Source organism: Pipra filicauda, unplaced genomic scaffold (assembly GCF_003945595.2).
Source record: "Pipra filicauda isolate LSUMZ 115617 unplaced genomic scaffold, ASM394559v2 scaffold57_size4234018_pilon, whole genome shotgun sequence".
Lineage (NCBI taxonomy): Eukaryota > Metazoa > Chordata > Aves > Passeriformes > Pipridae > Pipra > Pipra filicauda.
In genome coordinates, this window is record NW_024104731.1 from 2475463 (window position 1) to 2493059 (window position 17597).

Consider the following 17597-nt stretch of genomic DNA (forward strand, 5'->3'; position numbering starts at 1 on the left):
AATTTCAGGATAGAACAGTTTTTTCAAGTCGAATTTCCATCAGCAAATCTGCATGAACCTTACCCTTAGCTGCTTCCAGTCAATTAACTTTAATCCAATCAAGGAAACAATGCTCATTTATAGCTATTGAGAAATCTGACTTCTAAAGTGCTAAAAATAAGTGAGAAAAATACTGTTTCTCTTCTCTATCACTCAAAATACAGAAACATTTTGTGCTGCAGTACTGGTAACCTCCTCAAATTCCTTTCCATTAAAAGCTTTCTCTCTTCTGCTTTCATAGGTTTCTATTTGGTACCAAAGAATCTACGGCAAGAGAAAAGCTGACAGTTGAAGATTACATATTACTGCAACCAAAGAGGAACCTCTGGCCTTAAGTCCTCCCACTGTTTGCTCCTGCCTCTCCTCCGGTAACTGAGAGCGCAGCAAATGCAGATACGTGCTTGCCTGAACAAAAAACGGTACTTTAAAAGTTAAGAACCCAGGTAACAGTCCAGAAAATGTGGAGGTGAGGGTTTTGTGGGGTTTTCTGGTATGGTCTCTCTTTTTTTTTTTTTTTTTAATTATTACAGGGAGAAGAAAATGACAAGAGACACCTTTATTGAAGAAAATGTGGTCTACTGGTTACTACCACACTTATAACATCAAAGATATTTTTCAGGCCTTCACTTATTAAAGTTCCAACCATGTGAAACACAGAAACATACCTGAGAACCAACATTTAAGCTGAGTCAAATACCACGGTATCATTTTAAATCACTATTATTGCTAAAAACCACAGTACAGACTGTAAAATTTGCTATAAAACAAACTGTCATGGTCAATCCCCCCAAAAATTTAAGAAACCACCTGCAATGCACATGGTCCTACACAGCAGTGATTCGGAAAATAAATTAGACAAATATATACCCATTCTAAGTAACACTCTACTTGCCATATTTATCATACTCAGAAGTCTATCTAACTAATTTAATCAACTAATTTTAGTCTGATGAAAACATTTCAAATCTCAAACTATGTTAAAAAAAACCTTCCAGGTGCCTAGTAGAAACAGCTAACTTTTTTCTTCCCCAAATCATTCACTCTGCTTATTGCTATCATTGATTCCCACTTTGAATATTCAAGTTGTGCATGGGATCAAAATACCTTAACTAACATATATTTTCCCTAATTTCAATAAACCTTGAAGTGACTACAGGTATTTCCTGTAAAGGGAATTATCCTCCTACATAGAAATACTTCTTGAAAGATGAAACAAAAAGTGAAACCATTAAATTATACTAGGTATCATTTGAAACATACCTGCAAAGTAGGCTAATCTGAAGCCTTTTCTGGAGATGCTATCATCTGAATGAAACCTGATCCAAACATGATCCTGTGAAGAGATGTATGGGGAGGGAATGGAAGAGCCGCATGCTCTGTAGCCTTCAACGTTCTTGTAGCTTCCAATTGTTAACCAGTCTGAGCTGCACCGCCGAGATCCCTGAACATCAAAATCTTGAAAGCTGAAAAACAGAAAAGGTCAAAATTGCTACTGAACTGGATGTTACACAACCGAGCTGATGAATTACTACACATAAAAATGGAAATTAGTTGTATATTTTTTTAGCACGAAATAAAAGAGCAGCTTCTCTATCCCTGTAAGAATAGGACTTAACCTTGTGGTGATACTTTTATATTATGAGGACAACAAGAACCCATTTAGTTAAACAAAATATTGCATACACTACTTAAAGAAGCACAGTTTTTCTACAAAAAACAAACATTAAGTCTTCATATAAAAATAAATTCTGTTATTGAAATTGCTCGTCTGTGTCTCCTTTAATTACTTTTATATATTAGTAAGTGGTTCTGTTTAACCCAAATTCCATCAGAATTTTAGCTGATTCTACACTTATGACAACGATATGATTTGACATTAAAAATACAGTTAAATTGGTCAAAATTATATTTTCAGGTAAGACTTTCTCCCAGTTGCACTACTCAGCTCCCCAAATATTGTATTATGGAATGTCATGGTATGGCTACTATATCAAGACAGGCTGTCATGGTAATGAGGTGTGAAGGGGAGACAATCTGGGCAAAACAGGTCTGTACAGACAACAGAGAAGTTTATCAGAACTGAAATGTGATATGAGTGGAAGACAACAATGTGAAAGGGAAAAGATTAGTTTTATTAAAAATAAACAGTATGAAAAAGTTTAGAAAGTGTTCTAGTAGCTAAACAGTTTTACCCACTTTATATTGCATTTATGCCAGTTGAACATTTAGTAGAAAGATGGTTTAAATTAAGAAGCAATACTTCAAATGAATAACTGATGTCACAGCAAGTCTGTACTGGAAATCGAAGTAAATCTGCAGGTAATGCAGTTTCAAGATCAAGTCTATGAAACGGTATTAACTTGCACCTTGATGCTCAAATAAACCAGTAATGGCGAATGAATCGATAAGAACTTCAATCTACGATACAAATTTTTGACATTACTACTTTAGAAAAGTGACAAGATTTGTGAAACTATGAGGAGCTCCCTGTATCAAAACTCAGCCTTTCCAAAACTGCAGTCATAGCTACTGACTCACTATTTGTCCCTGACATTTTTAAGCACACCATGAGACTTCATAGCAATGAAGCATTACAGAACTTCCTCGACACATTTTTAATGCAAAATTCTTATATTTCAGACACATTGAAAAGAATTCAAATAAATGAGCACACTGAACTTCTTGCTAGGCACCAATTCTCCAGCTGAAAACAAAGGCTACATGGCTGTGTGAGAGCAAATCAGATAACAGGAAAGGCAGAAAACAGACAAAACTGAAATCCTTCACTTACAGGAAGGAAGAGAAAAACAGTATACACAGTTGGCAGCTAAAAATGTCTAGTTAGTACTTCTTTGATCCATGTGGATAAAACAGGAGCACTGTTACCTTATAGTAATGATCTCCCCTGGGTTGGCATGGATGTACCAGCTACAATTAATTCGGGCAGGATACTCAGAGGGCCACCCTGGACTTGTGATTGTTCCACTTGGTGATCGAATTTGTTCTGGAATATCTCCACAAGCTGAAAAATACATATATATTGAAAGCAATTTGATTAATTCCATTTTTTTTAAAGTCAATAGGACAGAAAAAACCTCCAACCAATCAGCACTAATTAGATTATATACCGATTAAAAAAACCCAGCTTCTAAAGGAGTTTGTAATGGAACATGTGAGCCAAAACATGCTTTTCAACATTGCCAGTGCAGCAGTTCTTACTTATATCAATTATTATTACAGATTAAAAAAAACATTATTCTATACAGACTTTCAGAACTTTAATATAAAGTGAAAGATTTTGTATTTCATAATTTTATTTTTGCCCTTCACAAAGATTCAGTTCAATTTAACCATGAACTTAACACCTTAAACTGACAAGTGCATTGAAGGTACAAAATAACTTAAAGCTAAGTTATCAAGTAGCTGAAATTTCCTGTCTTAGGTAGACCCAGTGTTTGACCACCATTTAAATACCTGCCTCCCAGTGGAAATGATCTTCAGACACGATTCCAAATGCTTGAAAGGTAAAGAGCACTTACTGCAGCACACTTCATTTATAAGTATGAAAAGTTAGGTTCATAAGAGATTATTCTCAAGAGAGACTTGTGTTACTACCTTTCTGATTAAGGACTAGAAAGCTTATATTTATAGGTCTAATTATATGCAACTGAAGTAACTCAGCCATTTGTATTCTTTATTATAGAGTAGCTTTCTGCATTGGCCTTAACTCAGCTGCTATTCCTCTTACAGGACTGTTCTCAGCTCTGCTGATTTTATTTCAAGTAATGTATTTACTGAGTTTGTGGTTTTGTTTTCCTAGTTTTTTTCCCCTTAGCAGCCTTATATACAACACCTGTCATATATCCGATTCACAACCTTCAAGGTAGTAGGAAGGCTAGAATACTCTCACTGTAGACCTTCAAATTATGAGGAAGTTTCAGTGGTCAGAAAACACATTAAAAATAATTGCCCTCTGTGTTTTTATTTTTCAATTTTCTTACTGCTAGTCCAAAACCTGCAAGCTCTTAAAGTTTACTGGTAGCACAATCAGTTTACACACAATAGTTTAAACACAAGAACTGTAACAAATGAGGAAGCATTTTCATTATTGTCTAATCACCAAAAGCTTTTAGAATTTCTATTTGATTAAAATAAATCAGAACTGATACAGTAAGCAAACATGATGAAAAATGAACTGCATTTAGAACAGTGCGAAAGTTGTAATAAAGTAATTTGTAAAGAGGATTTTTTTTCTATTTTTACAATCAAGCTTTCAAAATAATTTTGCAATACTATAAAGACCTGAAATTATTGTCTGGCTCTAATACAATAAGAAGTTATACTCTTAAATTACTATTATTATTATTATTATTACTTTAAAATATTTCTGCATGGCATTACAAATACATTTCTAAAAATATGTTTAGAAGTATTAAAAGACAAAAGCGCTGGCAAAATGTCAGAATTTTCTGTGTTAGCTTAAATACAGTAGCAAAAATAAACTCAGTAAGTTTATTGCTTTCCTGTACAGCTGTAAGAGAACATTGCTTTAAATGGTTTTTCACATGCTTCTTTTTAGGGCTTTATTCATGCTGCGAAGTATTAACATTAACTACAGAACATAAGACCTGCCCTTATATCTAGGGACAAAAAAGTCACAAAATACAGAAAGATTGCACTTGAACATGCATCGTTCACTTTCTTTTTAAATTTTGAGCAAACCCTATAGGTGGTGCTCTAAGACCATGATATTTTGGAACACAGCTCCTGTGTAAATGATCTTGTGATACTTTACATTTGTTCAGGCAAGAAACAGAAGGTCAGGAAAGAAAAACTGGTTATTCACTTGTTGAAGTAAAATAGCAGTTTTAACTGTTTCAGGACAAAAATATGCAAAAAACTAGAAGAAGGTATAAAACATTTTGTACCAAGCCTGCAAATGTTGGCAAACATTTCCACATACTACTTGGTTACTACTGAAATAGTGCTCAGCTTAAAATTAGTTACCTGCAGGTGAAATTTATACTACTACAACATTCACCTGATATTAGATATTTACAAACTGACAGACATGATTTTGTTACTGAGAACCTCTAAAGAAGCTTTTAAGTTTGCCTGACAAAGGAAACTTGGCACTAAAATACACAAAAATTATCCATCCAATTATATTCATTCAATTTTAGAGAGTTCACCCCCAAAAACTTAAACATGCTAAAAATGTAAGTACAGCATGTGCCTGTTGAATAGGAACCTCCAAACACTGCTAGCAACTGTAAACTACAATGCAACTGGCTGGGCAAGTTCCTGTGCTGGCACAGCACTCCCAACAACTCTCATCTGCTCAATCCAACCCCTGCAGCAGCACAAACAGTAACTTTAGCGCAAGTTTGAATGGAAGAAATTCTGCACTAAAATCCTGTATAACCAAGGTGATACTTCAAGAACACCATGAAAATTCCCAGTTTTACTCAAATTCAGGATTTTTGTTATCCTTTGTTTGCAGAGCCAGCCATATCCCTATAGTTTCTATATTCTTTTAATAAGATGGCTTTTTCTCTGTTTCCACTAAAGCTCACATTAAAGAGCTGAGGGCAAAATATGACCAGTTGCAGCACCACCCAATATGGGAAGAGAGAAGCAGACCATGGAGGGCATGAAGAAGCAAGAATGATCGCAGGCACAAAACAGGGGAACAACACTGTGCTAATGCTGTAGAAGAGAGGAAAAAAATATGCATATGACAAAGTGTGGGTTGAAAAAAAAAAAAAAATGGACTTGAAAAGGGAATTATAGCTTCCTTAACTTCAGGTTAGCTACATATGCTAAATGCACTTGCATACTTGGCATATATTAATGTAATAAACATCTCTTACTTATAACTCAGGAGACAACAGAAATCTCCCCTTTGCTTAATAAAATGTTAAAAGGTCAAGATGAACTGTGCAGAAGCTGCACTTCAAAAGTGCTCTCATTTTGAGAGAAAATAATTTCTCAGCAAGATTTTTTAAATCAAGGGTAACCTTTTGAAATAGAACAGTTTTAAAGAGAATATACTTGATAAAGATAATAGTGAGCCTTTAAAATCGGTTCCTGTCTCTCTGCCTAACCAGGATGTTTCTCCTAGATCTTTTGGAACTATAATTTAAGATACATTTTATGCATGTGTTTGAAAACATGCAGAATGTGAGCAACATCAAGGACATGGGATTGCAACCAAGGCAGAAGCAGAAGTGAAAGTGAGAAGGTTGCATCGCAGAAAGCAAAGACACCCAGTGATGCGTGTCTCAGAGGTTCTCAAGTCTCATGCTGGTGGCTGTAAGATTTGGAGGGAGAACCTTCTACATGGGTGTTGCCTCTGCCTACATTCCTTTCAATGCCCTTTTATTCTTGAGTACAATTCTGCTCATCCATCTCCTACCTGCTTTAAACTCTTTCCTTTGAGAACCTTTATTTTGCTAACAATCTATTTGCAAATTTGTTTGTTACTTTGCTATTACTCTTCAGTACATTACAATAACGCAATTAGGACTGAAGATGTTTCACATACTATAGTGCAAAATAATGGTCAAAAGAGCTGTGCACATCATTTTCTGGCATATGTGGATTTTCCTGTAGATTTTTAAAAATAGGTACAACAGTTTTTCTTATTTCCTTCTTCCTAAAATTTGTTTACCACCCCACATTACAAAACATTACCATAAACAACCTATGGGATGTTAAATGGTAAACAGAAGAGAGCCAATGAAAACTTTACCAAATTCAATTAGCAAGTTATAACATGCAAATAATTAAGAAACCTATGCAGAAATTCTGTAACAAGATCTAGAGAAGTAAAGTACCTGTAGTAAGTAAGAGTGAACAACATGTCAAGGAAAAAAGTCACTTCAGAAAAGCAGGGAGAGGGAGATTAGGGATTTATCTTCACAGTAATGCCAGAAGATTAGTTGAAAAGATAAAAGAATTAGCTTTCAATGTGAACCACATGATGATAAGGTATGCATTATATTGGACATGGTAAGGACATGAATGCAGCTGGATAAATGATCTGAAGGTGTTTAAAACAGCTTAGAGTAAAAAGAGAATAATATTGTGATAAAGTCTAAACCATGAATAGGGAGGGTAATTATTGCATTGTAACTCTCAGGAGCCACTGAAAGTCTTATTTGCAGAACTACAGGAAAAAGGCATAGGAATCTTTATCTCCGGGGCAAGCCAAAAAGCATTATAAATTAAAGCCCTTTGCTCAGCAATACAGAGACACACTCAGTAAAAAGAAATAGTTTATATATATATATATATATATATAAACAATTGTTAATGAACAACTGTTTACACCAGTGCTGAAATTCTTCAAAAGGGAGAGTGAGAGGGGAGACTGGGGAGATGGAGGAATTGGTTTCGCAGTTGGGACAATTATGGCTCAACATACCTCAAAGGTAAACCTGAAAATATTTCTGAATTTTTCAGATTTTAAAAGCATAAACACTTTTCTCTACACAAGAAACAACATTTCACTATTGCTGCTGGTAGAAAAAGCATGCTAATATATTAGAGTACCTGTAACTTGGAAAATATAATATACAGCAGAAGCATAAATACCAAAGACCACAGAGGTCTGTGCTATTAAAACATAATTTAGGAAGGTATGTCACGTAGTCTTACAGCAGCAGCATGACAGAAAATCTACCATTGAGACAATCATTTCATTTTAAATCCTGTCTCAGTAGCAACTGTCCAAAAAAAATCACTTGCTTGGTTTCAACACCAAGTGAAAGTCGGATTTAGAAAGATTAAAGGCCAGACGTCTTTGGTTCTATTTTACAGAAACTCTGCTTGAAACTGTTCTGCTAAACATAAAGTTGTCCAGGTATACTTGAAAAACATATCATTTACAAGTTCAAAAATATGTTTGGGGCAATGAATTTATTTAAAAGGAACTAAAAAAAAATCATGTAATTCATCCCCATCTTTTATACTTGGGCCATGCACTTAACATTTAAGATGTACATACAAATAGCAGTAAGGAAAATGCCACTGGGTCGGGCTACATGCTTTCTTTGGGTTGTCATTAACAGACCACCCCCAGATCCATTATCTGAAAATTCCCCAGCGAAGAATTTGCACTTTATATTCAGACAGAAACTTTAGAGTGTGATATTTATTTTTTTCCCATCTGGAAAGCTATTTTGGAACGCAGGAACATCAGAGCTACTTTTATATATATTTTCTTTTTTTTTTTTTAAATTTTTGTATTTATTTTTAAATGGATCTTTCCTCTCAGTAGTTAAAGGTCTATCTACCAGCTGCTGTTATCTTGCGTAGAAAGTACGTTGTGTTCTGCTCTTCTTGGCACTGCCTATTCAAGCATGCTGGCCAAAGTACTGGAAGCAGAGTCAAAAATTCCATTCACCTCTTGCCCAGTAGATGCTTTTCTGCCTGTATTGTGACCTGTGACATGACTGTTGCAGTAAACAAAGGGGTGTGAGGTTGTTAAAGCATACCCTGAAAGCTGCATAGCTAGATTTTAGGCTGTGTATCTCATACATTCCAATTCCAGCAACAACTGTTCCAGCAGGGGCAAGTAGCTATGCTGATATTTATTATTTACAGTGTGCCATAAAAGTACTATACATGATACTTGATGCATTACTACTGTTAAAAAGCAACAACATTTTTCATGATGAAGCACAAGAAAGGATATGAAAGGTCTTCTATAATTAGACTTTTAACAGTGTTTGAGTGGCAAACAATGAAAGGGAAATAGAAAGCAGTAGGGTGTAACAGAGACCATCCACCGACTGTACATTTATCCAAAAACTTAACTGTGAGCACAAGTAGAAATATAATGTTTGAAGCAATACTGCAAGCATAACTACAGTGAGATGTGCAAGCTGTTTTCAAAAAGGACAAGTTTGCATTTTGACTCATTTTAGAAGAAGGGTGTGTGAAAATCAGTTTGATTTCTAGGGATTAGTGCCAGCTTTCCTATGGAAAGAATCAGGCTTGTATTCTTCTACCTGCTGAGGAGTGTTTATCTCCCCATTTGCACATATCCTGAGTATCTGTATCATAAAACACACCCAGCAGCTTGGCTGATGCTGCACAACATCTGAAGAACAAAGACTGTACAATGGTCACACAGTCACATCACTAACACAGAGTAGTCCCGACCGCGGCTGCTGCCTGGAAGAGGCCTGAGACCGACTGACTGGAAGAGAACACAGCAACCTTGGAGCAATGTGTGCTGCTTTTATACCACATATTCTCCCAGCATCTCAGTCTCTCAGTTTCATGAGTTCTAAAATTCTTTTTTTTTCTTGTATTAAGGAAACTGTGCAGTCAAGTGTACAGTAGTTTCAGTTACTGCTTCAATCTAATCAGGTGAAATGCATAACTCTTGGATTTATATTATTTGACAGTAGCAATGTCCAAAATTACATTTCAGTAAATTTCATTTCACAAAAACTTTACTGTGGAAAGAAAATATCAATTCAACTTAAACCAACTTTTCTCTTAGTTCAATGTTTGTATGGAAAAATAATTAAGCAGTCCACTTAGAAAGGCATAATCTGTTCATGAGCATGCAGGTATCAGTTTTATCTTATGAGAATTTTTCCATGTTCCAGTTGCTTCATTCCTTATTACATGCTGCAAAAGGCAGTAATAATTTTTATAGCCAAATATCTCTTCATAAGATACCAGGTGGCTTTCAATATTTACTATTTAAGTCATGCATGAAATTTAAACATTACAAAAAATGACTTACCCGTTGACACTCCTGAAATATGCACATTTTCAGAATGTTCTGCAAGAGCACCATTTCCTAAAATTAAACATAATGAATAAGCTAATTTCCAAGATAAAATTTGTAGAAATTCTTCAGATACCTTTTTACAGAACAGAACGAACAAAAATGAAGTTATTTTAATTAATATTAAACATTAAAGGTCTTACATTAATTTAGGATAAAACTTAAAAGAGAAAACGTAGAGAAAAGTTACTATACAATAAAGAAACCTCAAGTATTGCTAGTTTACTAGGAACAATTAAATATACTAGAAAGTTAAGGAACGAGACTTGACAGTGGTAGAGTTTTGCGAAACTATGCATTTTAGATAGTAGACTTGTATGATTGTGCATCAAATGCTATTATATTTTCATGAAGGATTTATTTCAATGCATCTTCCTCATCTTCTCTTGGATCAAGATTTGTAAGTTAATGCTACGCAAATACAGACATGCAGGGGACTACAACCATCTATTTCACAATGAATTGCAGTCTATACCCTTTATCCAGAAAGAGGGCTCAAACACAGCAGGGAACTAGTGACCTTCAACAGTTAACTCCTGTGAGTGTTCAGTAAAACTAGGGACACTTGTGAAGATGAACAACAAGACCCATGTGGTCATGAAGAGTTACAGACAGAAAAGTTACCCCTCCGAATCCAATACTTTGTTCTTCTCCAGAGTAAAAGCAGCCTGCTAAAGCAAATACCTTTACTGATAGGTGGTACATGCGACAGATCAAGTTGTATTTGTGCACATTTCTCCCACTGAAGAGATTTCTCCTCTCCTTTATTCACCACCCTTTCTTTTAACCTTTACAATAAATTTTTAATAAAATCTTTCAGGCATTTCGGGAGGAGAGAGTCACTTGGATAAATAAGCTCCTCCTTTGAATATAGGCAGTGAATCTAAAATATAAAATACATCACTAAGCAAATCTTAAAACCACAACGCTTAATCCCTCAAAGTTTTGTAATATTGAAGATTTGCCATGTCACACAGATTTTCATGCACGTGAAATCAGTTGTTGCACCAGCATTGCAATGTAAGTGTGGTATGTCTGGGTGACAAAAACCTTAAGTACACAAAGAAAACACAAATTCCTTTTATACCAATTTGAAGACTGTTACGAGTTGACCTAGAACATAATACACCTAAGCAACCACAGCTCAGTGCTCCTCTACTGCAGTGGTTAAAAATAAAATGTTTCAGAAATTGCTCCCAGGGTTGACACCAAATGCACAAAGACATAATTTTTTATTTCTTAAAGACACCATACAGTTAAAAACCTGATGATCAGAATTTGTAGAAATACAGCAAGTGTAATTTATTTATTTTTTAAAAAACTAAATTCCTTGGCTCCTGAAAGTGACATGTTTCCCACCCCTTTTTTCAATGTACAAATTTCACTGCAGATATTTACTTATCAGGTTGCTTTGTCTCAATTTAAAAAAAAAAAATCCACACTGTAACAACTCTCCTTAATGTTCAAAAGCCTGAAGTATTTTAAAACAAGAACTATTTCAAATACTGTATTAGGGAGCAACTATTTTCCAATTAAATTATTTTCTAAGTAAAATATACTTCTAAGTTTTAAAAACCTGTTCTCCAAATAATCCCTCCATTTTGCATATCACTGACATGCCAAGGAGTGCTGCCACTCTGATTTCGTGCCTACAGTAAACTCAGCTCCCAATTTACAAAATAAGCATCTTTGCTGCAGTGATTTTAATTGTAACTGATTCCACAGAAGCACATTTCTGATTGTTTTCTATTATTTCCATCAGCATAAAAAAACATTAACAGATTTCAAGACCTTTTGTTTTAACCTAAAAATAGCTTACTGATATTTCATCTTTCAAATACATTAGGGATTATTAACCTTTTTTTTTATTTGCAAAAAGAGGTACTTGCATGTTTATCTATAGTTGTTGTTGAACATTGAAAATTAACAGCATGACAAAAAAGAAGGAACTCACAAACATTTAGAAATATGAAAAAAACCCCAAAACCTCAAGTAACTATGCTGAAGACAGTCAATACCTGGGCACTCCACTGATGCTCCCAGAATCTGAATTCCTGACAAGCCCCCTATGCATTACAACCAGGAAAACAAAAACCTCAGAATACTAATGAAATTAGTTCTGATAAAAATATAGTAAGAAAACATGAAAAATACTGACATAACAATGAAGTGATGGAAATCAAAGCAAAGGAGAGAGAGAGAGACAGAGAGAGAGAAACTATAAATCAGTAATAATGAGAAGCATACTAAAAAGGGAACTCACATCTAAATCTGGTACACACTGACCCAGAATTAGTGGGTTAAGAAAACTTAAGCCAATAAACAAAGATAGAGCACTTGATTATTTTCCATCCAAATATGCCTTACAATCTAGCAATTAATCTCTTGAGATAAAGTGATGTCACATTTATTGTCAACCTAACTTCAGTGATTAGTCAGAAGCAGCACTAATATGTCATGACGAAGCCTGATTTCAGATCCAATACTATAGTATCAAAATAAGGTGGGTTTTTTTTCAAAATTCTTTCCTTCCCAATAATCTTCCATTACATGAAAAATTAATCTGAGAAATCTGTCAGATTATTACTTCCTTTTTTTATTGGAAACTGTCACTGAAACAGAGTGTGTTCAGATGCCGTTTAAGTGTTACTAACTGCTGACAGACACTTTAAGGAATTTTTAAGGCAATGATCCTTATATGATCTCTACAATTATGTCACATATAAAGTGAGACTACTAGAATATCAATATATCAGATAACAGATCAGTAATTTCCATTAAGATATGGGAACATAATTATCTTTGAAATTCCTGTTAGTCTATTTAACACAGCAGAGGATGAGTATGTAAAAAAAATTTCTTAGGTCACCAACAATGTTTAAAGAAATATTTGCTATTGATTTCCATTTCAACACAGTGCTGGAAGACACACAGAGAAGCTCCTGCCTTCCATTCAGCCTGTGAGAAATCAAGATTGTTTTTCTAAAACCAACATCTTCATTCCTTTTTTTCTGTCGACTTCTTAGAAGAGACCACTTGTGTAGTCAGGACTACACCCATCTTCTTCACATCCTTTTATAAATATTTAGCAGAAATAGGCCACTTATTTTAAGTTGTATTAAACCAAGAAATGTTTGTCAACTTTAGCCCTGCACCTTAATATATGGTCAGCAACTGCATGTAAGTTAAATTCAAATGGAAAAGCTCAAGATAAAAACAAGTACTTAATATGCTTTTTCCAAAGAACAAAAAACCCCCAAAGAATGTTTCCTAAATAGAATACAAGATGTATTAAACTACTGGTAATCTATAGATTAAACAAAAGCATGGAAAGTACTTTTAATGGATTTCTATTGATGTGCACATGAGTTTGTTGCCACCACTCATAGTAATACCCCTAAAGGTTATAAAAATATAACCTGCAATATAAAAAACCCAGCCAACTGGTTATGGTCAAAGTTGTTCGTTGATTCTGACAGATGCATCTGTAAAATTTTATTTTACCTTCACAGCACAAAGCTAGTCCTTTTGACCTTCATCATTTTTTTCTATTCCACTCAAATCCCCTGGGTTGCAATGCCACCTCACCTTACGATCAGGCAGAAACAGACAAGTAGTTCCACAGACACTTGAATTAATTCCTTTTGATTCATGCCTCACAACTGGCTGACTACAGAAGAAAACAAGACAACACTAGGTTTGCCTTCAGGTTTTCCAGCAGTTGGGGCATTTCTCCTCTGCAAGTCTATATGAAACAATGGTAAATTCCCCACACCCTGAAAAGTGAGACACTCTCACATCATCAATTCCCAGCAACCTTGTCCAAAGTCCTACACAGAGTCTGCAGAGGCAAACAGAATTACACAGAAGGTAAAACCCATAGCCTTGGAAGGTATTTGACTCAGTAACTACTTCTGAGTTTCATCACAGGCAGGAAATTAAACACAGGCCAGGGGAGTGGGGCTGGCCACAACACTCCAAACAAACAGCAGAGTAAAACACCTAGAAAACATGACATATTTGGAAAAAGCGGCCACCAGGTTCTATGTATTTGAAACCCAGCCAGCAGCAGTGATGCTCAGCCTCAGTGTAGAGGTTACTATAATGCAGTTGCCTTCATTTTAGGATGTGATCCCCTACATCTGTCGTTCCCCACAGCCTATACACCACAGCTCTCTCAAAAATGGAATGAGTATCAGACTCAAAGGATTATCTGCATATAACTTTGGAGCACCAAACTATGCCTACAGTCCTGACACAAGCTTCTCCTTTGAGCTTTACTCAAATTCATGCAGTTTTCAAAAAGGCAAACAGAGCCCCAGGTTCCCATAATGAAGTGTCCCTCTTAGTCAAAATATTCAGATTAAGAAAGGCAAATTCTGCACTCCAGATATATATATGAACTTGAATGCTTCAGACAAAGAACAAGTTTACCTAAATACTGGTATCTGAGATAGCAAATAATAACTCTCAAATGAAGCCTCATTTCGATTTTGACTTGACTAAAATTAGTAATACTAATTTATTACAGTGAAGTGATGAATACTGCAAAAGTACACACAAAAATGTGGTACATGCAACTTTGTCCACTGTGATTGTAAAATTAAATTTTATAACTTCGGTTTGACAAAACATCATATATCTTAGAACTAAGCTAAATCCAGATTGTGTTTTACAGAAAAATTAATTTAAGTGTTAAAATGAAAAATTAAAAGAAAAAATTCACAGTGGCAAAGGCCAGTTTAAGTTACCTTTATTTCTGCTGTTGCACCAAGTAGTTACTGTCCACAAAAAAAGAAACAAAACAAACCAACATGCACACCTATCTCCATTGAAGCTAAATTCTTCTTTATCAAGATTAAGCTTCTGCCATTATCTTTAACAGCTAAATTACAATCCCCCTATAAATAGAACTGTATAAATTGAAGAACTGCTGTAACTGAATGGCTGTGAAGAGAGAGCTTTTGCTACACTACCTTGAGTTAAAAGGTACTGTGGTGCATAATGAATGCTACATAAGCAGACTGGACAGGATATTTTTCTTGCACCACAATTATCAGGGACAAGAGATCAACAACACTTCCTGTATATAATGTGTTTCTAAACACCCTTTATCGCCGTACGTGTGCAACTTGCTTTACTTTAGACAATGTATTTCATGACCAAACTTCCTTTCTTCATCCTACTCCCAAAATTCCTTTGCACTCTGTACCTTATGAAGGGTAAACTTAACTTGTTTACTCTGCCTCTTGTCAGCTGAAGTTACTTTGTAATAATCTTCACCACATTTTGCTTCTAACTGACCAAATGTGGATGATGACACCAAATAAAGGTTACTATATGCTTTCATGAACAATTTGGTGCTGCCTTCCATATTCCCTCACTAAAAAGTGATGGCCTAGTTCAAAAATAACAACAATATCCTTCTTCATCTACAGAAATGGCAGCTGGAAAGATACATGATGCCTCTGCAACATTCCAGGCTTTTTGGGAATGACTTCTTTTGTTACCACATTTTGTCACAGTCCCAGCCCACTTCCTGCAAACACCTAAGCACAGTTGTGCAGAAACAAGCTCCCCCTGAAGATACCACTTTGTCACACTGAACCAGTCTGTGGCAGAAAAGTGGGCTACTGCCCACCCATCATACCTACCTTCAATTCATAGTTGTGATGTTACATGTAGCTCAGAGCAGGGCATGCAGAAGACTAACAGAAAAACAAGTACTACCACCGTCCTTCAGATAAACTAAATGATCTTTAAAGGTTCCCCCCCAACACAAACCACTCTATGGCAAAAACATTTATTCGGTGTGTAACCAAAAATACTGTATTGAATTTACATGTAGGTCACATGCAGTTAATGAGCTAAAAAAATTAGGTAGGAGCCTCGTCAGATCTTTTGGCTCATCAATTACAACTTCATCTCCTGAACACTTATATTTGTTAAACTACTGTACATTTAGAGTTAAATACATTAGCTGCAGCAATTTAATGCTGTAACAACTGCACAGCTACACATCCATAGGTACATGGCCACACTACAGCCAAGCTCTCCTGTTCTGCAGAAGGAGCAGTATACTGAGAGTATGCGACTGAGAAAAACCACTTTCTGTAATCTCAGATGAACATGAGGTTACAAAAGGGACTAGACTTGTTTTTTCCTCATTTATAACCCAGAAGACTCTCAGAGAATATGGTTTCTCCTGTACTTTCTTTTCCATCTGTGCAACGTGTTCTCCAACCACTGCTAAACCGTATGACAGAAATTCAGATTTTGCCCTCCTCAGAAGACAGGAAGAGCTGCAGGTGCACTTCAAATTACAAGAGAAAAGGAACTGAAAGTGGAGCAAACAGTGGAGAAAAAAACCAAACCAACCGCAGTCTAATCATTTGAAACTTACCTTCCCAGAACAGCCTGTGAAATAAAGAGAATTATTGCTACAGGGAATGCTTCAAATTAAGGTGCAGTAGAGCTGCACACAGCCCACTGAAGCCAGGCAATCATTTGCTACATCTCTATATCCAGTAAAAAGGAAAAGCAGCAATATCATTCCCAGATTTCTACAGAAACCAGTCACAGCCTTTACAAGTACCATCATTTTATTATTTTCTGCCTTCTGATGGCTTAGTTTGCCATCACTACATCCCTTCAATTAGAGATATCCACAAAATAAACTTAGTTTATGCACCAATACATATTTAGATCAAGTTCTCAGGATAAGATTCACAATTCACAGGAATCTCATATTTTCCTGTCTTTTTTTATATAGTGTATTGCACTTTGAGAACAAGTTTTTGTCCAATACGCAACTACTGCTACTTCCTTGACAAAAGGCCACACATAATTCATGCGAAAGACAATTAAAAAAGCACCATGAGAAGGGACAGTACTGACTTTTAGGCATTAACCGGTCAATAATCTCCAGTTTAGTTGCAGAATCTTCCCAAGAGTTATTGACAAATTTTGTATTATTTATTTTTACATCAACAGTTTGGCCTTACTAGTTAAGTGCAGCTTTTTTTTTTTTTTCCCTTATTTCCTTAGAGTTAGGTACTGGAGTCATAGGAATTTCAGGTGCTCACTTGTAAATCATCATTACATTGTACAGCAAGATGCAAATTCTCATTTACATAATAGATGGATTAAATAACCATTTCTTTTAACACATACAATACACAGAAACACTGAGAGAAAGCCTTACTGCTGTGCAGACATCAATCAGAATTCTCTACTAAAGGCAAGCAGAGCAACATAGTGACAAGATTTATTCCAAATCCCTAACAGAAGAACATATGCTACAAAAAAAATACAGTAAATATATTTAAAATTTCAAACAGTGAAAGCAAGTGTTCACAGGAAATGAGAAAGTGTTGTATACTCCAATACTACAATGGCATCATTAATTTCTTTAATTAAGAAAAGAATAAAAATGACTAACAGATGAAACTATACTGAAATAGTGGCTTATTTAAATGTTTAATGATACAAAAGCAAGTAATAACCACAAAATTTAACTGTAAAGGCAGATAAAGCACAGAACTTGTTTACAATACCCAATGCTGTTATTTTATGTGGTACCATTTTTCTTTTGGGCCAACTGTGATGTAGCTTTATTTAGTAAACTAAGACAAGAACTAGAGAATCAATTCTGCAATGGAATCATTTTATGTAGGTTTTAGATTTTTATTTTTACCTTTTACGACAACCAGTACCTACCATTTTGTGCTTATACGATTATTTCTTG

General features: G+C 35.3%; 1 protein-coding gene across 1 annotated transcript in view; it reads right to left on the reverse strand.

Moving 5' to 3' along the window:
• LRP12 (LDL receptor related protein 12) overlaps window positions 1-17597 on the reverse strand; it is a 46748-nt gene that overhangs the window by 8947 nt on the left and 20204 nt on the right. Inside the window, exons 2-4 of the mRNA XM_027717514.2 lie at window positions 9806-9862; window positions 2926-3061; window positions 1300-1502 (exon numbers count right to left, since the gene is read on the reverse strand). Coding sequence (XP_027573315.1) covers window positions 1300-1502; window positions 2926-3061; window positions 9806-9862 — 396 coding nt within the window. The remainder of the gene's footprint in view (window positions 1-1299; window positions 1503-2925; window positions 3062-9805; window positions 9863-17597) is intronic.